This window comes from Dreissena polymorpha, chromosome 12, assembly GCF_020536995.1.
Source record: "Dreissena polymorpha isolate Duluth1 chromosome 12, UMN_Dpol_1.0, whole genome shotgun sequence".
Taxonomy (NCBI): domain Eukaryota; kingdom Metazoa; phylum Mollusca; class Bivalvia; order Myida; family Dreissenidae; genus Dreissena; species Dreissena polymorpha.
Window position 1 is genome coordinate 4,847,721 of NC_068366.1, and position 24,223 is coordinate 4,871,943.

At 40.6% G+C, this 24,223-nt stretch overlaps 1 protein-coding gene across 3 annotated transcripts in view; it reads right to left on the minus strand.

Moving 5' to 3' along the window:
- LOC127852855 (acetyl-CoA carboxylase-like) overlaps positions 1 to 24,223 on the minus strand; it is a 147,776-nt gene that overhangs the window by 78,625 nt on the left and 44,928 nt on the right. For all 3 annotated transcript variants that reach the window (XM_052386865.1, XM_052386864.1, XM_052386863.1), the window contains 11 exons: positions 20,443 to 20,569; positions 17,598 to 17,736; positions 15,718 to 15,909; positions 15,170 to 15,343; positions 13,586 to 13,728; positions 8,831 to 9,040; positions 8,207 to 8,380; positions 7,035 to 7,196; positions 6,395 to 6,558; positions 5,097 to 5,272; positions 1,212 to 1,372 (listed from right to left, as the gene is read on the minus strand). In XM_052386865.1, coding sequence (XP_052242825.1) covers positions 1,212 to 1,372; positions 5,097 to 5,272; positions 6,395 to 6,558; positions 7,035 to 7,196; positions 8,207 to 8,380; positions 8,831 to 9,040; positions 13,586 to 13,728; positions 15,170 to 15,343; positions 15,718 to 15,909; positions 17,598 to 17,736; positions 20,443 to 20,569 — 1,822 coding nt within the window. The remainder of the gene's footprint in view (positions 1 to 1,211; positions 1,373 to 5,096; positions 5,273 to 6,394; positions 6,559 to 7,034; positions 7,197 to 8,206; positions 8,381 to 8,830; positions 9,041 to 13,585; positions 13,729 to 15,169; positions 15,344 to 15,717; positions 15,910 to 17,597; positions 17,737 to 20,442; positions 20,570 to 24,223) is intronic.

Sequence of the window (24,223 nt, forward strand, 5' to 3'; positions counted from 1 at the left end):
GTGTACTTGACCCCCTCATATATAAACTCCACGTCCACCCTGTCATTACCTGAAGCGTGTACTTGACCCCCTCAGATATAAACTCCACGTCCACCCTGTCATTACCTGAAGCGTGTACTTGACCCCCTCATATATAAACTCCACGTCCACCCAGCCATTACCTGCAGAGTGTACTTGACCCCCTCATATATAAACTCCATGTCCACCCTACCATTAGATGTAGAGTGTACTTGACCTACTCGTATACACACTCAACATCTACCCTGCCATTACCTGCAGTGTGTACTTGACCCCCTCATATATAAACTCCAAGTCCACCCATCCATATCCTGCAGTGTGTACTTGACCCCCTCATATATAAACTCCACGTCCACCCTGCCATTACCTGCAGAGTGTACTTGACACCCTTATATAGAAACTCCACGTCCACCCTGCCATTATCTGAAGCGTGTACTTGACCCCCTCGTATATAAACTCCACGTCCACCCTGTCATTACCTGAAGCGTGTACTTGACCCCCTCATATAAACTCCACGTCCACCCTGTCATTACCTGAAGCGTGTACTTGACCCCCTCATATAAACTCCACGTCCACCCTGTCATTACCTGCAGCGTGTACTTGACCCCCTCGTATATAAACTCCATGTTCACCCTGCCATTACCTGCAGCGTGTACTTGACCCCCTCGTATATAAACTCCATGTCCATCCTGTCATTACCTGCAGCGTGTACTTGACCCCCTCATATTTAAACTCCATGTCCACCCTGCCATTACCTGCAGAGTGTACTTGACCGCCTCGTATATAAACTCCACGTCCACCCTGCCCTTACCTGCAGAGTGTACTTGACCCCCCCTCATATTTAAACTCCATGTCCACCCTGCCATTACCTGCAGAGTGTACTTGACCCCCTCGTATATAAACTCCATGTCCACCCTGCCCTTACCTGCAGAGTGTACTTGACCCCCTCGTATATAAACTCCACGTCCACCCTTTCATTACCTGCAGCGTATACTTGACCCCTCATATAAACTCCATGTCCACCCTGCCATTACCTGCAGAGTGTACTTGACCCCTCATATATAAACTCCACATCCACCCTGCCCTTACCTGCAGCGTGTACTTGACCCCTCATATATAAACTCCATGTCAACCCTGCCATTACCTGCAGAGTGTACCTGACCCCCTCATATATAAACTCCACGTCCCATTACCTGCAGCGTGTACTTGACCCCCTCATATATAAACTCGACGTCCACCACGTTCTTCAGAGAGTTGGATGGCAGGACCTGACCCTTGCTCAGGGACACCTGGAAGTCATTGAATGCCGTCTGCACCTTGCTGTCTGCGATGTGCAGGGCCCCACAGATTACACCTGTAGTAAACACAGATGCATCATCAAAACCCAATGTATACATTACTTATCACTTCATCATACACCATATAACTTGCTAAATTGCTGTCTGCAATGTGCAGGGCAACACACAAACACATACGACAGTGTTTTTTTTATGGTCAAATTTAGGCCAAAATTCAGCCCAATTCCCAATCCAAACAAGCTGCGTTTGTAAAACACTATGCCCCTCCCGCCCTTCATCAATTTGACCTTTGACCTTAAAGGATGACCTTGACCTTTCACCACTAAAAATGTGCAGCTCCATGAGATACACATGCATGCCAAATATCAAGGTGCTATCTTCAATATTGCAAAAGTTAAGGTCAATGTTAAAGTTTGACGCAAACAAACAAACCAACAAACAGGGCAAAAACAATATGGGGACATAAAAAGATCATATTTTTCCCAAATGATTGCCCAAAATTCCCAAGTGAAGGTTTTCTCACACACAAAAAAACACAGGACTATTTGTAAATAAATTTCAATATTTCTAATTAAGTGCATTCCCATATCTAGCATTTAAAAGTTGAAAGTATTTAAGTTAACATGGGTTGTGATGCTGACAATGACAGTAAATGGGGTTGATTAAGATTTAAAAACTATATTATTGTTTGTTTGCTTATTTTGCATGTTTTCGCTGTATTCAGTATTATTTGAGTCATGACACAGTGGTCAGCTTATCAACTTCCATTTTTCCTGTGTTAGCCGGTTAACCAGTGCAAAGTACATATACTTTTGGCAGTGACTGACAACTGCCCTACTCCAATCTGAGGTAGGAGAGGAAAGGCCGTAAAAAGGAATTTATTACAAATCCAGAGTAATGTGACGGGTCTGGGGATTGAATCTGTGATTCTGTGATGCTAATCAGCCAGAACACTTGTAGCCTAAACTGAATTTGAATTTAAAACAGGCTAACTTTATTGAAAATTCAATAAAAGCAAAAATAGTTAGGAGATAAGAATTGTCAATTATACAAAAAAAAAATACAACAGGTTTTTTTAAGTTGGAGTTAAGGCATAACAGGATAATCCCATGTAAAAAATTATTGAGCATGGTGTATAACCCTGCTGACTGAATACTATCTCACCTACCATGGTATTGGGTTTGGCTGCCTGCACTTTCTCGCTCACAAAGCATGGTATTGGGTTTGGCTGCCTGCACTTTCTCACTCACAAAGCATGGTATTGGGTTTGGCTCCCTGCACTTTCTCATTCACAAATCATGGAATTGGGTTTGGCAACCAGCACTTTCTCACTCACAAAGCATGGTATTTGGTTTGGATGCCTGCACTTTCTCACTCACAAAGCATGGTGTTGAGTCTGGCTGCCTGCACTTTTTCACTCACTCAGCATGGTGTTGAATTTTGGCTGCCTGTACTTTCTCACTCATAAAGCTTGGTTTTGAGTTTGGCTGCCTGCACTTTCTCACTCATCCAGCATGGTGTTGAGTTTGGCTGCCTGCACTTTCTCACTCACAAAGCATGGTTTTGGGTTTGGCTGCCTGCACTTTCTCACTCACAAAGCATGGTATTGGGTTGGCTTCCTGCACTTTCTCACTCACCTAGCATGGTGTTGAGTTTGGCTGCCTGCACTTTCTCACTCACCCAGCTTGGTGTTGGGTTTGGCGGCCTGCACTTTCTTCCTCACCTAACATGGTGTTGGGTTTGGCTGCCTGCACTTTCTCACTCACCTACCATGGTATTGGGTTTGGCTGCCTGCACTTTCTCAATCACCTAGCATGGTATTGGGTTCGGCTGCCTGCACTTTCTCATTCACCCAGCCCGGTGTTGGGTTTAACTGCCTGCACTTTCTCACTAACTTAGCATGGTATTGGGTTTGGCTGCCTGCACTTTCTAACTCACCCAGCATGGTATTGGGTTTGGCTGCCTGCAGTTTCTCACTCACTTAGCATGGTGTTGGGTTTGGCTGCCTGCACTTTCTCACTCACAATGCATGGTATTGTGTTTGGCTGCCTGCACTTTCTCACTCATCCAGCATGGTGTTGAGTTTGGCTGCCTGCACTTTCTCACTCACAAAGCATGGTTTTTGGTTTGGCTGCCTGCACTTTCTCACTCACAAAGCATGGTATTGGGTTGGCTTCCTGCACTTTCTCACTCACCTAGCATGGTGTTGAGTTTGGCTGCCTGCACTTTCTCACTCACCCAGCATGGTGTTGGGTTTGGCGGCCTGCACTTTCTCCCTCACCTAACATGGTGTTGGGTTTGGCTGCCTGCACTTTCTCACTCACCTACCATGGTATTGGGTTTGGCTGCCTGCACTTTCTCAATCACCTAGCATGGTATTGGGTTCGGCTGCCTGCACTTTCTCATTCACCCAGCCCGGTGTTGGGTTTTACTGCCTGCACTTTCTCACTAACTTAGCATGGTATTGGGTTTGGCTGCCTGCACTTTCTAACTCACCCAGCATGGTGTTGGGTTTGGCTGCCTGCAGTTTCTCACTCACTTAGCATGGTGTTGGGTTTGGCTGCCTGCACTTTCTCACTCACAATGCATGGTATTGTGTTTGGCTGCCTGCACTTTCTCACTCATCCAGCATGGTGTTGAGTTTGGCTGCCTGCACTTTCTCACTCACAAAGCATGGTTTTTGGTTTGGCTGCCTGCACTTTCTCACTCACAAAGCATGGTATTGGGTTTGGCTGCCTGCACTTTCTCACTCACCCAGCGTGGTGTTGGGTTCGGCTGCCTGCACTTTCTCACTCACCCAGCATGGTGTTGGGTTTGGCTGCCTGCACTTTCTCAATCACCTAGCATGGTTTTGAGTTTTGCTGCCTGCACTTTCTCAAGCACCTAGCATGGTAGTGTGTTTGGCTGCCTGCACTTTCTCAATCACCCAGCATGGTGTTGGGTTTGGCTGCCTGCACTTTCTCACTCACCTACCATGGTGTTGGGTTTGGCTGCATGCACTTTCTCACTCACAAAGCATTGTGTTGAGTTTGGCTGCCTGCACTTTCTCACTCACAAAGCATGGTATTGGGTTTGGCTGCCTGCACTTTCTCACTCACCCAGCATGGTGTTGGGTTTGACTGCCTGCACTTTCTCACTCACCTAGCATGGTGTTGATTTTGGCTGCCTGCACTTTCTCACCTAGCATGGTGTTGGGTTTGGCTACCTGCACTTTCTCACTCACCAAGCATAGTATTGAGTTTGGCTGCCTGCACTTTCTCACTCACCTAGCATGGTGTTGGGTTTGGCTGCCTGCACTTTCTCACTCACCTAGCATGGTGTTGAGTTTGGCTGCCTGCACTTTCTCACTCACCTAACATAGTTTTGGGTTTGGTGGCCTGCACTTTCTCACTCACCAAGCATGGTGTTGAGTTTGGCTGCCTGCACATTCCCAGTCACCTAGCATGGTATTGGGTTTGGCAGCCTGCACTTTCTCACTCACCTAGCATAGTGATGAGTTTGGCTGCCTGCACTTTCTCACTCATCCAGCACGGTGTTGGGTTTGGCTGCCTGCACTTTCTCACTCACCCAGCATGGTATTGGGTTTGGCTGCCTGCACTTTCAATCACCTAGCATGGTGTTGGGTTTGGCTGCCTGCACTTTCTCACTCACTTAGCATGGTGTTGGGTTTGGCTGCCTGCACTTTCTCGCTTACCCAGCATGGTGTTGGGTTTTGCTGCCTGCACTTTCTCACTCACCCATTATGGTGTTGGGTTTGGCTGCCTGCACTTTCTCACTCACCTAGCATGGTATTGGGTTTGGCTGCCTGCACTTTTTCAGCTATGAGTCTATCAAGCCAGACAGTGGTGATGCGATTGTTTTGGAACTCATCTGTCTCCATCAGCTTTATAAGATACTCCACTGTTGTGCGGAAATCACCTCGGATAGAAAGCTCCTTCAAGGCAATCACCATGTTCCTGCAATGTGCAAAGTAGCCCTGTGATAAGACCATTCCAGGTTTAGCCACTTAGATTTAAACCCTTTCACACTTAGATACGTATTTTCACGCAACTTAGATACGTATTTTCACGCATTTGTAGTCCCTTAGAATGTTAAATTTAAGTAAAGACCTTTTTTACTAGAATCAAGTGTTTAAAGCGTCATCTCCAAACCTTAGATACTGATGAGCAGCAAACAGCATAAAACCTGAACAGACTGCGAGTTACTCGCTGACTGTTATGGTTTTATGCTGTTTGAACATAGCCATTTTTACTTTGCTTCAGAGTGGGAAAGGGTTAAATAGTCACCTGTCATTGCTAAAACAGTCTGAGCAAGACAAATTAGACATTTGAATTGGTTTATCAGAAAACCAGGCTTAATGCATGCACGGGCTGATCAAGAACGACACTTTGGGCATAGACAGGATTTAATTTCAAAGATACTTCCTTAAAACAAAAAATTCCATTAGAGTGGAAAGGTCATCCGTGATCAGCCTGTGCGTGCATTAAGCTGGGCCGATTAAGAGTTCATTTACAGAATGCATACAGAGTGGGGACCAAACCCATGGCCTAGTGGATATGGTGGATATGGTGTCCGCCCAGCAACGGAAAGGTCACAAGTTTATCCCCACTTTGTGAACTTTCTTTATATCTCCCCAAAAAACACCAGAAAGACACCAAGTAATGGTTAAATCAAGGAAACAGACTTGAGAGAGTTTCAATATGCTATCATCTTTAATACAGTCGAGCTAATATAAATAGGTTTCAAGTAAATCCAGGACTTTCTTCACCATAGCCACTTCACTAATCACTCAATCTCTAGTATCCAACTGTCCTCTCCCTAGGAGAAGCAGTTACCAAATTGACTCACTGCAATGACCAAACTGACTCAATATAGGCAATGACCAAACTGACTCAGTATAAGAAATGACCAAACTGACTCAGTATAAGCAATGACCAAACTGACTCAGTATAAGAAATGACCAAACTGACTCACTCTAAGCAATTACCAAACTGACTCACTCTAAGCAATTACCAAACTGACTCAGTATAAGCAATGACCAAACTGACTCACTCTAAGCAACGACCAAACTGACTCACTCTCTAGCGTCCTCCCGATCCTCTCCCCAGGAGAAGCAGTGACCAAACTGAGAGTCTGCAAACTCATGAAGACCACCAGACGCTGTCACACTGAAATAGCCCCACACGTTCTTGCTGCTCCGGAAGTTCAACTCCTGAACGGTACCTGAACTGGGCTTGAATCCCTGCAGAGGAAATGAGAAAATATATCTAGTTCAAAAGCCTTTGAAGTGACAACAGACATTACACTTGACAGTGGCAGAATTTATGAAAATATTGCCAAGAAAACTTTATCACATTCCCTTGTATTTGCTACCTTAATACTTAAATCTAAATCAATTTTATATGCTTCTGTCCAGTTGAAGTCTTTTCTGCTTAAACATTGATTTTTCAACAATACACTTACACTTTCAGCCATTTTGGAAGCATTGATAGAACAATTAATACAATTGGTTGAGAGACCCACCAACTGGAAGGGGCGCTACATGATTGGTTGGATCAGTGTCGCTTAAAAATAAACGAATCATCACATGTTTAATGCATTCCAAAAGCAGACAATCATCAAATCCCCACCCATCAATTTTTCTTCTAGAATGTGCATCCATCTTAAAAGTGACCCTTAAGATGTAAGATACACTGCTACTCAGAAAAATCCCCATACCTCATCAGGGTTCTCACTGGTGATACGGGCTGCAATCACGTGACCCTTCGGCTGGGGCTTCACTGCCGGGCGCTCAAAGTTGATGGGCTTGCTTCCGAAAGGGTTCTCTCCGTACAGACACCGGATATCCTTCATGCAGTGGAGTGGGAGGCCCATTGCAATCTGCAAAAAAGAGGTGGCACATGATTTAAGGGTTTTACACAGGCTAATCCAGGACATTTGCCGCTTTTATGGAGAGTGCAGAGTCTTCCCTGTTTATCCTGTGGCGATGCACAGGCTTATCTTGGACAGCACTTTACGCACATCTATTACGCCCAGATTTTCTACAACCCAAAGTATTTAATTCAATGGAGAGGAAGGCACATAGCGATCTGCCCAACAGAGGTCAATATGATACAGAGGAGGCACATAGCGATCTGCCCAACAGAGGTCAATATGATACAGAGGAGACACATAGCGATCTGCCCAACAGAGGTCAATATGATACAGAGGAGGCACATAGCGATCTGCCCAACAGAGGTCAATATGATACAGAGGAGGCACATAGCGATCTGCCCAAAAAAGGTCAATATGATACAGAGGAGACACATAGCGATCTGTCCAACAAAGGTCAATATGATACAGAGGAGACACATAGCGATCTGCCCAACAGAGGTCAATATGATACAGAGGAGGCACATAGCGATCTGTCCAACAAAGGTCAATATGATACAGAGGAGGCACATAGCGATCAGAAACCTTCTGCGCCTCTTTGATATTTTTTTTAATTTTTACCGTGAAGGATGACCTTGACCTTTCACCACTCAAAATGTGCAGCTCCATGAGATACACATGCATGCCAAATATCAAGTTGCTATCATCAATATTGCAAAAGTTATGATCAATGTTAAAGTTTTGAACACACACACATTGACACACACACATACAATGAAAGACAGGCCAAAAACAATACAACCCCAATCATTCACGATATTCACTATTTCCATTCTTAATATGGTGATATTCAAATTGTTTTAATGTTGACATCAGGAGGAGGGAGGTACATCTCAGTACAGGAATATTCCACTTGCATGGTGGGGAGGGGGTACATGCATGGAGTTGTAGAGCAGGAATGTTGACCATTACCATTTCAATGCAGGATTGTTCCACTTGCATGGTGGGCAGGTACATACCTGGAGTTGTAGGGCTGGTAGGTTCACATCTGCTACCATCTCAGTACAGGGATGTTCCACTTGCAGACGGGGGTTCAGCTCCAGGAAGTAGAACGTTCCGTCGTCTGCGTTGTACAGGTACTCTACTGTTCCTGCACTCACATACCCAACCATCTTGGCAAGCTTAACAGCTGCCTGAAACGCAACAGCAGAAACTGTAGAAAAAAGGTAAAGGTTTTAGCTTGACAGTTCTCATTCTTTTGCATGTTGAATATTTGCAAAACTCTTAAAAATTCAAGTTATAAATAAGCTGGATTTTGGGAACACTAAGCCCTATGCCAAGGCGGAATGTGTCATCCAAGATTAGCCTGTCCAAAACACTTCCCGCTTCTATGCAATGTTTCATATAAAGGAGGTCTCTTCTTAATAAAAATCCAGTGAAACCGAAAAGTGTCGTCACTAATAAGCCTGTGCAAACTGCACAGGCTGATACAGGACAAAACTTTGTGCACATGCATTAAGCCCAGGTTTCCCAGGTGAATCTATAAGCAAGAAAGCTCGTGTTCTTTTGTTTCTTAAATATTAGCACACCTTAACAATTTAAGTCATGAATACTTTTCTCATCACTCAGTTTATGCGCCCTACCTCCTCCATTCTCCGGAAGGTCTCACTGGAGGCTATGGTGGTAGGGGCCTCCTCAATGATCTTCTGGTGCCGCCGTTGGATGGAGCAGTCACGACCGAACAGCGAGATGGCATTGCCGTACGCATCTGCCAACAGTTGGACCTCCAGGTGGCGTGCAGCCTGCGCCATCTTCATTATGAATATTGGCGAGCCTGGTACCTCCATCTGTACCTAGAGAGCAGCAAAGCAGGGAGGTAAAAAAGCTTGTTTTGAGAAATGCACAAAAAATCTTTTCAAGAATTTGGGTGATACATTCAGTATCTGATGTACAGTACAGCCAAAGCGGAACAAACGTATTTCGCGATCCGCGGCGGCAAGGCGAAACGAGTCGATGCCGCGTCAGTCGTTGAAGCCGCGTCAGTATGCGGCGGCAAGTCGCATTTCGCCGCGAAACTTCGCATCTGTCCGCCGAGGCATGCCGCGGTCCGCGACATGATGCCGAGTCGATGCGATCATGAAATATATATTTTTTTATTATTAGTTACATGTAGTTAACAAATTTTGAAAGAACAATTATAACAATAATTAAAATCATAATAAATTTATTGTGCGCGGATTGTATTAGCATATACATGTAAGCATAGTTAATGTGTCTGGCCAATTATTAAGTTTGTTTCCCGCGTATGTATTTCACACATAAACAAGGTCACGTAATTATGTTTTCGCACATACAAGTGGTCAAGGCTCAAGCATATGGTGGATTTATAAATTAATTGCATGTTGATTCCGCTATTATACCTTAGCTGAGAAAATTAGCAGTTTGAAGCCACATCAATAATCAAGACGGTGACGACGTATTTGTAGTTTTGTTAATTATCAGCTTATTACAACTATTGTTTGAATATGCGTATATAAACACGTTTTATTTTGTTCATATTATACAGTTAATATCGCTACTAATTACCCGATAATCCCGTATATTCCAGTTTTAAAGCAAATGCTGGTAAATATTTACGATACACCAGGGGTTTTTTTTAGAGAAAGGGGAAGACGCTGGACGCTGGGTGACAGGGGAAAAAAGAGTGCGAAAGAGACAAATTAGGGGAAAAAATAAAAACTGTTCATTTCAATGTCTATAACTCATTAAAAGAGGCTTGTCTCTGTCCTTTTTGTTCTTAAACACATTTAACACGTATTAAAGTCAAAGTTCTTAATAGATGGGTGTAGATCTTGATAATGGGAAATGTTTTCAACTATATTTCTGTACTGGGGCCGGGGGACGATGTCAATTTTGTGATTTCAATTTCATGATGAATGGGTTGATGATCTTGATCTGCTACAGTATTGGAAGGGAAAGGAGCGGCAGCTGCCGATTGTCTACTTTCACTTTCACAATGTTCGATGTTGATTACCTCAGAATCCTGCTGGGTTATAACGGTTTTCGATGATTCTTTCTTAGAAAATGCCTCGATGCGTTCAGTATCTTCCGAGTCCGAATGTTTTATTTTGTTTGTGTAAGAACGCCAATTGTGAGACATTTTTTTTCTGTTTTAAAATCCTAGTAGCATATTTTGCAAAGTTTCAATCGATCCTGCGAATAAAGACAACCTGTAAACAAAGACCACAACGACCAAATCCCTTAAGTGGTCTTTATTGACAGGTTAGACTGTACCTCCGAATCGTGCTGGGTTTTCAACGGTTTTTGATGATTCATTCTCAAAAAATGCGTAGACGCAATTATTATTTTCCGAGTCCGAATGTTTTATTTTGTTCGTGTATGAACGCCAATTGTGAGACTTTTCTGTTTTCACGTTTATATCTTGGCTTGCACATAGCCCGGATGAAAATTCAACTGGTTTCCGGTAATAAATTGACGAAACACCCTTCTCGCGCAAGGTATCCAGTAAAATAGTCACATGATTATTACGATTAGTTGCCCAGTTTACATGACGTAATTTAAGAGCTATATTTAGAATAACTGGGATTCCCAGATTTTTTGTGTTCGTCTGGAGAGAGAGAGAGAGAGCGAGATCGTTGTACATGGTGCAAATTGGATAATTGTCGAATGCCCAAAGGAAAAATAAACATTTCTTTGAGAGAAAATATTATAATTTAGTGAAAAATGATATTTTTGGTGGGGAAATTGTATTTTGAGGGAAAAAATTCTGGTAGGGGAAGACGCCGAATATTGGCGTCACTTTCTTAGTAAAAAAAACCCCTGTACACAAACATTCTCGATATTTCCTTAAGTATCAAATACATTTGGGCATTTGTTACTATTTATAGAGATGATGAAATAACGTCTAATCGGGGCGTTTTCCACTGAACACGCGATTTACGCCTGACGTGATGTTCATGTATTTATACAACACAAAATACACCCAAACTTTCCAAACGACGTTCTACATGTCTGCATAATTTTCGCGCGCTTTTTATGAAACAAAGGATATTTTAGCACTGTTTATTTGACGCTAGAATTTGCCAAAGGACGCGTTAGCATTAAAATTCTGAAGTGTGTTTCGGATTACAAATATAATAATGATAATCGAACGAAACATAAACAGTTGCGCGTAATTAATTCTACGCTACACATACATATATGTACATGTAGGTGGATATCTTTTAACTCGATCCGCCGCGTACGTATGCGGCGGATTTACTCCGCGAAAGTACGCGAGGTAAATACAGACTCGGCGTCGTTGCGCGGATCGATGCCGAGTGCCACGGCGATACGCCGCGTGAACACACGATTCGGCCGCCGCGGACTAATAATCTGGCCGTGGCGTAGCCGCGGATTATGTTTGTGCCGCTTTGGCTGTACTGTATAAATATCAAGCAGTTAAAACATGATCCATGCTTACATGTCAACCCTTTAACCCAGTCAAAAAAGTCGTGAATACACTGATCTGATATATAAATGTAGTGCCGACATGATCAACCTTCAATCCATTCAAAATAGTCAGGGACAATAGTGGTTCATATAGCATCTGAACACACACATTTGTAAAAGCAAAACACGACACACACAAAACCTATCAAAATACCAAGTGTAACCAATATTAAAAACAAGATGTGTTTGTGAAACACAATGTCCCCCTATATGATGTTTGACCTTGAAGGATGACCTTGACCTTACGAAGGATGACCTTGACCTTGTGAAGGATGACCTTGACCTTGACTTTTCACCACTCAAAATGTGCAGCTCCATGAGATACACATGCATGCCAAATATCAAGTTGCTATCTTCAATATTGCAGAAGTATTCATAAAATAAGTGATTTGGGCCACATATATTTGACCTCTGACCTTGAAGGATGACCTTTACCTTGACCTTTCACCACTCAAAATGTGCAGCTCCATGAGATACACATGCATGCCAAATATCAAGTTGCTATCTTCAATATTGCAAAAGTATTTATAAAATAAGCGATTTGGGCCACATATATTTGACCTCTGACCTTGAAGGATGACCTTGACCTTTCACCACTCAAAATGTGCAGCTCCATAAGATACACGTGCATGCCAAATATCAAGTTGCTATCTTCAATATTGCAAAAGTATTCATAAAATGAGCGATTTTGGCCACATATATTTGACCTCTGACCTTGAAGGATGACCTTGACCTTTCACCACACAAAATGTGCAGCTTCATGAGATACACATGCATGCCAAATATGAAGTTGCTATCTTCAATATAGCAAAAGTTATTGCAAAATGTTAAAGTTGGCGCAAACAAACCAACAGACCAACAGACAGGGCAAAAACAATATGTCCCCCACTACTATAGTGGGGGACATAAAAATTAGCAGTTCAATAAATTAATTGAAGATTTTAACATTCGAACCTTCATAAACTTATGGATGCTAACCTTATTTCCAAAATTACAAGCATGTTACAACAGAACTTCTCTCAAAGTATTGGAACCCTGTTCTGGGAAAACTTGGTTTAATGCATGTGCACAAAGTGTCATCCCAGATTAGCATGTACAGTATGTGCACAAAGTGTCATCCCAGATTAGCCTGTACAGTATGTGCACAGAGTGTCATCCCAGATTAGCCCAAACAGTATGTGCACAAAGTGTCATCCCAGATTAGCCTGTACAGTATGTGCACAAAGTGTCATCCCAGATTAGCCTGTACAGTATGTGCACAAAGTGTCATCCCAGATTAGCCTGTACAGTATGTGCACAAAGTATCATCCCAGATTAGCCTGTACAGTATGTGCACAAAGTGTCATCCCAGATTAGCCTGTACAGTATGTGCACAAAGTGTCATCCCAGATTAGCCTGTACAGTATGTGCACAAAGTATCATCCCAGATTAGCCTGTACAGTATGTGCACAAAGTGTCATCCCAGATTAGCCTGTACAGTATGTACACAAAGTGTCATCCCAGATTAGCCTGTACAGTATGTGCACAAAGTGTCATCCCAGATTAGCCTGTACAGTATGTGCACAAAGTGTCATCCCAGATTAGCCTGTACAGTATGTACACAAAGTGTCATCCCAGATTAGCCTGTACAGTATGTACACAAAGTGTCATCCCAGATTAGCCCAAACAGTATGTACAGGCTTATCAGGAACAACACTTTCGTCTTTTATGGTATTTAACATTTAATGTTAGTCTCTTCTTTAAAAAAATCCAGTTTAGGCAGAAAGTGTTGTCCCTTATAAGCCTGTGCAAACTGCACAGGCTAATCTGGGACAAACTTTACGCACATTCATTAAGCCTAGTTTTCCCAGAACAACACCTATTGTATACTCAGTTACAGTGTATACCTGTCTGAAGAGATTTTTGAAGTCGTTGGCGTTGTCAGCCTTGCGTATCCCCTTGCCTCCACCGCCCTCGCTGGCCTTGATCATCACTGGGAACCCGATATCCTGGGCCGCATGCAGGCCAGCGTCTGCGTCAGACACACACCCTGGAATCCAGAGATCATATAATAATTGGGAGCCAGATATCAGATACACAAACTGATATGGAGATAGTGTTCAGTAAGGGATATTTTTATCTATTTTTCCACCCCATCAAATGTACATATTTCCCCCCCCCCCATTAAAAAAAATCCCCTTCGAAAAAAAACCACAACATTATTTGAATAATATATTACATTTTAATAAAACATTTAAAAACACTCAGCAAAAATGCTATAAAATGATCATTCCCTGCATTTATTTTCAATACAGATACACATTTAATGTGGCTAAATATTGATTAATTTAAATTTAAAAGTATTCATATAATCTATCCTATTAAAATATTGAACATGAAAAATTTCCAGGCCTGTTCCTCCAAGAGTGAGAATATATGCAATATTCAAAACAGATCAGACATATAGGATCTGGCACGTATTGTCATATCATACCATATATTATTAAACAAGTTCAGGAATTTTGTTAGTATTAGTAAGCGAGCCTTTGGCGAGCTTACTGACGAATTTCCTCAACGAGTTGACCAGTGTCATATCTTTTTTATCACATGCTTTTAAATTAGCAAATAACAAAAAATATTTACGCAAACATAATGATAAATCCCAAATGTTGTTTACATTTTGTGACGTCATTTGACGTTGCAAGGTCATTTCAGCAAAATAACAAAATGCGATTGGTCAATCGAAAGAAAATAAGCCAATAAAACGCTTAAAAAGTATATTACACATGTGTCAGATAAAAATATATGTATTAGTAATATTACATCAATACATGGGAAACAGGGTATGGCATGTGATAAAATAATTTTCAAGCTGTTTTTGTTTGTGCCAAATTTGACCTTTGACTTCTAAGTGTGACCTTGACCTTCAGGAAGGTTGATGGGTGTTACAAGTGATATGGTGTCTTATAATGGTTTACATTTACAATTTATTTCAAAACCATCCAGATAATAGAAAGTTATGTTTAAGAAAAGTATTTTCAAGCTATTTTATGCCCAAATTTGATGTTTGATCTCTGAAGTGTGACTTGACCTTTAATGTAGGGAGATAGAAATTACATATGTCACGCTGTCTTATTATTTCAAAATCTATCAATATATGGCAAAGTTATTGCTGTGACAGGATACTTTTTTCAGTTAGATAATGCAGATGCTAATTGCAGCCTTCTTTGAAGGGAGACATTAAAGGAAAAAATATTAAACAATTGCAGGTTAGAGTTATGAAACATTGTCAGTGATCTAACACAGTCATGTGAATGTTTCAAATTAATACCATTAATCGAAAGACTGGTATGCAGATGTTGCATGTTTACTTTTATTAGAGAATTACGCAGACACCAACGCCAACAGCATCAGCTACCCCAACATTTGAGTGAGAAGTATAGCCCAGACTAATCAGTAAGTAGTCCAGCTGTAAGCAGTGAACACCTTACCTTTCTTGTACACATCCGGGCTCACTGTGGCTGGCTTCCCGCGGGTGTCTGACTCCTGCCACGGGATCTTGAGCCCAGAGCCACTCCAGGGGAGGGTGGGTACCCCCACGGTCTGGGCCAGGATGGAGGAGGCTATCTTGTCACCCAGAGCCCACATCGCATGCTCTGGGGGGCCTGCAGAACACAAATAGGGATATGACCTTTGCCCTGAGAAGACAAGGCTTAATGTATATACCTAAATTGTCACCCAGCGCCCACATAAAACAGTGAAATAAATTTTGTTGTTAAATTAAATTGTTTCATGAAAACAGCAAAACAAAACAAAATACCAGACATGGTTATTACTTGCAATGCTGACTTTGTAAATTTTGCTCATGAATAAGACTCACCAGTATCAAAGACGCAAGAAACTTTTGCCAGCAAAGAATTTATGACTTCTATTTTGAAAAATATGTTGAGTACTTTCTTTACAGGTATCTTAGCATTGAAAAGAAGGAAATTAGATGCAAAGAGAAGAAAACTCACCCAATGAATTATCAATTAGTTACCAATGAATGTGATGTCATTCTTGTGCAGCAGTTCAGGCAGTTTAGGGTTCTCGGAGGCGTGGCCCCACCCCGCCCATACAGCCTGGACCTGTGTGCGCTTGGCGATGTCAAGTATTAGCTCCACGTTGGCGTAGTTGTTGTTGTTGGTCCCTCCAGGTACCGGTACGTACTGGTCGGCCATACGGATGTACTCTGAGGAGGAGGTATGGGATCATGTTAGCGTACACTGTAACTGAGGATTACGAACACTTGGACGAAATAATGGACATTTTGATTATAAGTTGTTTAGAGTTCAAGGTCAAGGTCACTTTTATGCGCATGGAAAGGTCTTGTCCAGATACACATGCATACCAAATATGAAAGCAATATCTAACGGACACAGACGTTATGAGCTTTTTTTTAATCGCCGTCGCAGATTTCGAAACCTGAACGCGGACCCCCAAGTTAACAAGAGCTTGTCACAGTAGTGCCAAATCCCTGCCGTAATGTGTTTGCTTGTATGACAACATTTGTTTTAGAGTGTAGAATATTATTTGTAAAAACAAATAAAGGAAGATAATTCATTATGCTCCGGACAAAAATTTACTTTAAAATCAAATAAAAGGGGAGATAATTAAAAAACTAAGGTAGATAGAGTTGTGGTTCTTGGTCACTGCACTTCTCCTATTTGCCATCTGTTTATATTTCAAGTTTCAAGTAAATCCCTTCAGTAGATTTAGAGTTATGATCCAGACAAAAATTTACTTTAAAATGATATAAAAGGGGAGATAATTCAAAAACTAAGGTAGATAGAGTTATGGTTCTTGGTCACTGCACTTCTCCTTGTTGCCATCTGTTTATATTCTAAGTTTAAAGTAAATCAATTGAATAGATTTGGAGTTATGCTCCGGACAAAGTTTCAGCCGGACGGACGGACAGATGGTTTGGACCAATTACTATATCCCCTCCGAAAAAAATTTCGGTGGGGATAAAAAAAGTCATGAGCATGGAAAGGTGTTGTCCAGATACACATGCATACCAAATATGAAAGAAATACCTGAAGGGACACAGTCTGTATGAGCCTTTTTCGAATAGTGTTCACAGATTTCGAAACCTGAACGCTGACCTCAAGTTCAAGGTCAAGGTCACAGGGTCAAAAATTGTTTGCGCATGGAAAGGTGTTGTCCAGATACAATTGCATCAAATATGAAAGCAAGATCTGAAGGGACACAGTAGTTATGAGCCTTTTATGAATCGTGGTCGCAGATTTTGAAACCTGAACGCTGACCTAACGTTCAAGGTCAAGGTCACAGGGATAAAAAATTGTATGCCCATGGAAAGGTGTTGTCCAGATACACATGCATACCAAATATGAAAGGAATATCTGAAGGGACACAGAAGTTATGAGCCTTTTCCGAATCGCGGTTGCAGATTTCTAAACCTGAACGCTGACCTCAAGTTCAAGGTCACAGGGGTAAAAAATTTGATGCGCATGGAAAGGTGTTTTCCAGATACACATGCATACCAAATATGAAAGAAATATCTTAAGGGACACAGCAGTTATGCGCCTTTTTCGAATCGCGGTCACAGATTTTGCAACCTGAACGCTGATCTCAAATTCAAGGTCAAGGTCACAGGGGTCACAAATTGTATGCACATGGAAAGGTGTTGTCCAGATACACATGCATACCAAATATGAAAGCAATATCTGAAGAGACAAAGAAGTTATAAGCCTTTTTCGAAAAGTGTGACGCAGCAGACGCAGACACCACCGACGCAACTAACATCTATATGTCCCCTGACCATAGTCAGGCGACACACAAAAAAGTGTCGTCCCAGATTAGCCCGTGCAGTTTGCACATGTTAATTAGGGATGACCCTTAACACAAGATTGTGCATACCAGCATTGGCCTTGAGGTCCTCTGGGGTAACCATGACAACAAATCTGATTGCTCTCTCTGAGCGGAACATTTCATACGCCCAGCGTCGCACCGAGCGGATACACTTGACAGCGGCGATACCATTGTTGGCTATCAGCACCTGGATTAGACAAAGGATCTGCTGTAATCAGTTAATGATAAGAGTTTTCATGTTAGCCAACCATGAGGTTACTACTACAGTTAAACATCTCAAAAATAACAAACTCAAACCATTTTACATCTGTCTAGTAATTAATTATTTTTTCTCTTTAATTTTTCCTAAACAAAAAGTTTTCACAGACCAAATAACCTGTTTGATCATTACTAAACCTATTCCCAAAACAAGAGCACCGCCATGCCGGTGCAGACCGCTCATCTATTTTTCTTTTTAAAGGTGAAGGGACCTATCTCAATTTCAATCACAAAGGAGGGAGGGGTGGAGTGGAGAGGGTGTATAGTGTGGGGATGTGGTCATTGATTACATTATCTTCCGAAAATGCAAAAAAATGCAAAAGAAAAGTTTTTTGGGGGGGGGGGATTCGTGGGTGGGATGGTTGGACGGTATTTCAAAAATAAAATAATACAAAACAATATTTGTGTTTTTTAACCATTTTTCAAAACAAAAATTGTGTTGTTTAATCATGTTTCAAAAAAAAAAAAAATTTTTTGGGGGGGGTGGGGGGGTATAGTGTTAGGATGTGGTGGTCATTTATTAGATCTTTAAGATAAAAAAAACTTTTTTGGGGGGGAGGGCACGGGGGATGGTTTGGGTGGAGTCAATTGTGGTTTGTCAGGTAAGAGTTGTTTTGTCAAAGTATCAAATCAAATCTAATCCTAAATAAAGAAGTTATGGCAATTTTAGCAAAATTTAATAATTTGACCTTGAGAGTCAAGATCATTCAAAGGTCAAGGTAATGTTCAACTTGCCAGGTACAGTACCCTCATAAAAGCATGAAAGTATTTGAAGTTTGAAAGCAATAGCCTTGATACTTTAGAAGTAAAGTGGATCTAAACACAAAATTTAACCATATATTCAAAGTTACTAAGTCAAAAAAGGGCCATAATTCTGTAAAAATGACAACCAGAGTTATGCAACTTGTCCTTTCCTGTCCCCTTATGATAGTTTGCGAGTGTTCCAAGTATGAAAGCAATGTCTGTGATACTTTCGGGGTAAAGTGGACCAAAACACAAAACTTAACCAAATTTTCAATTTTCTAAGTATAAAGGGCCAATAATTCCATCAAAATTCCAGTCAGAGTTACATAACTTTGCCTGCACAGTTCCCTTAGTATAGTTAGTAAGTGTTGCAAGTATGAAAGCAATAGCTTTGATACCTTAGAAATAAAGTGGACCTAAACACAAAAGCGAAAGCTTGTCAGAATTTTTTTTTTTTAGAGGTTACAGTGACCTTGACCTTTGACCTAGTGACCCAACAAGAGATGGGTTTGTCAGAAACACAATGCCCCCTACTGCGCCACTTTGAAATAAAATTTCTATCTATCATTTGGCAGGTATAGAAATCATCTCCCTTAACAGCTTATTACTTCCCTTGGATTTTGTCCAATCCAAATTGGGGGGGGGGGGGTCTGTAAACAGTTAAAAAAATCTGTACAGTTACTGTGAAAAAAAAAATCAATTCTTGGTAAGGAAATATATAAAATGAGATTTATAATTATATAAATTACTTCCCTTGAAAACAATTGTCTCTAACAAATCTCTTTTTTTAGTAGCAAATAATTAAAAGCCACTACCGTGACTGTAGATTCACCACTCAAAATGTGCAGCTCCATGAGATACACATGCATGCCAAATATATAAAGTGGCTATGTTCAGTATTGAATAATTATCTCTCTTTAAAGCTTATTACTTCATTTAAATATGTATTTTTCACCGTAGACCTTGAAGGATGACCTTGACGTTGACCTTTTACCACAATATGTTTGTCAGAAACACAATTCCGCCTTCTGTGCCGCTTTGATTTATTTAACAAAAATATATACGTGGGCAGGTCAGATAACTATGTCCATTTAAAGCTTATTACTTCCCTTGACTTTGATTTTTCGACCCTAGACCTTGAAGGATGGTGTTCACCTTGAAATTTTACCACTCAAAATGTGCAGCTCCATGAGATACACATGCATGCCAAATATCAAGTTGCTTTTATCTTCAATATTTAAAAAGTTATGGCCAATGTTAAGGTTTTAGCACGATGCCTACGGCGGACAGCAGATGGCAGTCGGTGGACGACGAGCTGGCTATGACAATAGCTCGGGTTTTCTCAAAAAACAGCCAAGCTAATTAAATGGACCTAAACACAAAACTTAACCAAAATTTTCAATTTTCTCAGTATAAAAAGGGCACATAATTCTGTCAAAATGCATGCCAGAGTTATCTAACTTTGCCTGCTCAGTCCCCTCATGATAGTTTAAAGTAAGTGTTCCAAGTTTGAATGCAATAGCATTGATACTTAATGAAAAAAGTGGACCTAAACGCAAAACTTAACCGGACGCCAACGCCGACACCAAGGTGATGACAATAGCTCATAATTTTTTTTCAAAAAATAGATGAGCTAACCAGTAAAAAGTCTTAGTGACCGATGCCATTGCACGGTCTCCGTACCTTCTTGATGATCTAAATGTTGCGATTTCTTTTCTATTTTTAACATTGTCTTTTTAAAACCTTTCCATGAGAAATTATACGCAGTCATTTGAGATAAATATATACTCTTTGAAATTGGGATGTTGACTGAATTTCAGCCCACAATTTTGCCCAAAATAAAATAGTTAAGTATCATTATACACTTCCATCAGTGCTGTGGTCACCCTACCTTCTTGATGACACGACTCTTGGCCCCACCATAGGTCTTGACAAGCTCCTCGGGCGTGGCCATGGTTTGCTCCTTGGGGTAGGGAAGCTTGCGGCCCCGCATGTCAAAGTGGCCCGACATAGAGTGCCTGCAAACAGTACACCCTGAAAACATCAGCCCCTACACCACACAGAAACACTCTTTGACGGCATTGTTATCCTTTATTAAGTTTTAAAGCTTTCATTTCCTACACTAAGATACGGATTAGCAGCATACAGCATAAAACCTGGCCCCATGTTCACAAAACATTTTTTGCAATAGAAAATCGATTTTGCTTGTCATTGACAATGGATTTCCATTGTAATTGATAGGCAACAAGAGCTGTCACCATAGGATGACTTATGCCCCCTATAAACGCTTGATGGAAGTTATGAGCTTTTTCGAAACCTAAACCCAGATTTCGAAACCTGAACGCGGATCCAAGTTCAAGGTCAAGGTCACAGGGGTCAAAATTTGTGTGCGTATGGAAAGGCCTTGTCCGTATACACATGCATAACAAATATGAAGGTTATATCGCAAGGGACATAGAAGTTATGAGCATTTTTCAAAACCTAAACGCAGAATTCGAAACCTAAACCCGAACCCTAAGTTCAAGGTCAAGGTCACAGGGGTCAAAATTGTGTGCGTATGGAAAGGCCTTGTCCATATACACATGCATACCAAATATGAAGGTTATATCTCAAGGGACATAGAAGTTATGAGCATTTTTCGAAACCTTAACGCAGATTTCGAAACCTAAATGCGGACCCTAAGTTCAAGGCAAAGGTCACAGGGGTTAAAAATTTGTGTGCATATGAAAAGGCCTTGTCCATATACACACGCATACCAAATATGAAGGTTATATCAAAAGGGACATAGAAGTTATGAGCACTTTCGAAATCTAAACGCAGATTTCGAAACCTAAACGCGGACCCTAAGTTCAAGGTTAAGGTCACAGGGGTAAACATTTGTGTGCTTATGGAAAGGCCTTGTCCATACACATGCATACCAAATATGAAGGTTATATCTCAAGGGACATAGAAGTTATGAGCATTTTTCAAAACCTAAACGCAAAGTGTGACGGAAAGACGGACAGACAGACAGACGGACGGACAGACAGACAGTCCGATCACTATATGCCCCCTTTTCTTCGAGAGGGGGCATAAAAATGAAAAACGATGTCAGTTAAAATGGATTTTCGATTGCAAAATCGTTTTGTGAACACAGGGCCTGAATAGACTGCGACTCAATCGCAGGCTGTTCTGGTTTTATGCCCATTTTTAATTTGCTTCTGAGCAAGAAAGGGTTAATATGACTGAGTGATGTTCTAACATGTGCCCCCAGCCCACTTGTACACATGACTGAATGATGTTCTAACATGTGCCCCCAGCCCACTTGTACACTGAATGATGTTCTAACATGTGCCCCAAGCCCACTTGTACACTGAGTGATGTTCTAACATGTGCCCCCAGCCCACTTGTACACATGACTGAATGATGTTCTAACATGTGCCCCCAGCCCACTTGTACACTGAATGATGTTCTAACATGTGCCCCCAGCCCACTTGTACACTGAGTGATGTTCTAACATGTGCACCCAGCCCACTTGTACACTGAATGATGTTCTAACATGTGCCCCCAGCCCACTTGTACACTGAGTGATGTTCTAACATGTGCCCCCAGCCCACTTGTACACTAAAGAAAAATGTATGTTATAAGAAGATTGCTCATCTATAGGTTATAAACAATTTCAAGATTTGTATCACTATAACAAATTCTCCATTGCTATGCACCATAACTATGGTAACTGCACATCTATTGAAACTTATTTATCCTTAACCCATTTATGCCTAGTGGACTCTCCCAAATTTCTTCTAAATTGAATTAAATTTATTTCCAAACTTATGGATGTCAAGTATAATTATTTCAATATTTAGAATATTTCTTACAGAAATTCGTTTAAGCAAACAGCGCAGACCTTGATGAGACGCTGCATAATGCGGCGTCTTATCTGGGTCTACGCTGTTTGCCAAGGCCTTTTTCTAGACGCTAGGCATAAATGGGTTAATGAAAAAGACATTTTGTGATTTTGTAGGTTCATACAAAATAAATCAGATTATTGGCTATTGTATGTATGACAATAAATGTGTAATATATCCAATAATTATAATAATTGCCAACAGACATCATATTAAGCAGATGCATAATGACTATTCTAAATTAAAATATATTTTAACTAACAAAAGATAAAATGACAAGCAGCAAAATAAAACTTAGAAATAACAAGAAATAAAAGCTCTGTAGAGAAAACTAGAGACCATTGCAAAATAAAGGATGTTGATGAGATCATAAGTGTGTAACATTAAACAGAACATTTAGTAACATATTTAGGAATAACTAAAAATCACAATTTAACACTGACATGTATTTGTTTACATCATAGTGCTTAAAAAAAAAGAAAAAAAAACATTTACTTTCCCATGTGATATTATATGCCACCTTGTTATTGAATGATGCAAATGTAACCTACCATCAATCCAACGCCTAAGGTCACACACCAACATATTTCATGCCCAATAATCAACATCATCATTCTATAACCATTGATGCGTTCATGCAATAAACCATGCAAAACCCTTTCACAGGCAAAATCACAACTGATAACTAAGATGTGGAAGTTTTATAAATATCACATACTTGGCTTTAAATAATCATTAAAATTACCAAATTGAATGTGTAATGCAACAATCTGTCTAAAGTTGTTTTTGCAAAAGATTGAAAAGTATCTGGTATTTTCTTTATTTATAAGTTTTACTTAAACTTAACAATAACTTCACATCTAGAAAACCACAACCTACACACTTTGAATACAGCCAGGGTTACAGAAAATTTTGCCAGTGATAGTTTAAGAGGAATGTGTGATAAGTTTGAAATTTCCCTTTCAATAGTGTTGTGTTTTTTTAAAGATAATAAATCTGGCAAAAATTTGACTAAGAGTTGTTTTTTGTTCAATGATCCCAGCATTTTTTTCATTAAATAAGTTTGAGCATAATCTAATATACCATACGTAGAAAAGCATTATGTAGAAAAGCATTTGATAAATGTTTCATAACAAAGGAGAATATACACATGTTATCATGCTTATCAAGCCAACATTATCCCCGTAAGTCATAAAATTCCCATTCTGAATGTAATGTAACGGGTTATAATGGGTATATTTCAGTAAAATGTATATGCAATGTATTTTATTATTATGAGTTTATTTTATGAACGGATAATAGATATATTTCAGTAATATGTAACGAACAGAAAAATATAAGAATCGTGACTCGCAAAATGCATATAAACAATTAGTAGGTACATTAAGCGGGAAGAAGTGACATTCCGATAGGTATATTTCAGTAATATGTAACGAACAGAAAAATATAAGAATCGTGACTCGCAAAATGCATATAAACAATTAGTAGGTACATTAAGCAATACAAAGTGGAGATGTCAAATTAAATGGAGACCCGCGAGTACAGAGGCATAAAAGTCCGGTATGCACACGTTTGACGCCCATTACTTGATGACAGGCGTGGGTCATGAATTAGGCGAGTACGTAAGAAATTGGTATAAAAGCGGAGTAATTTTAACGGACCAGGAGCCATTGGAGCCATTTGACCCATTCGAGCCAATCGAGTAGAGTAGTTCACGCTTTCTTGATGTGGCGGCCAATAGGCCGCCGCGCTGTAAAATTGTACTTCATGAACATTAGAAGCGTT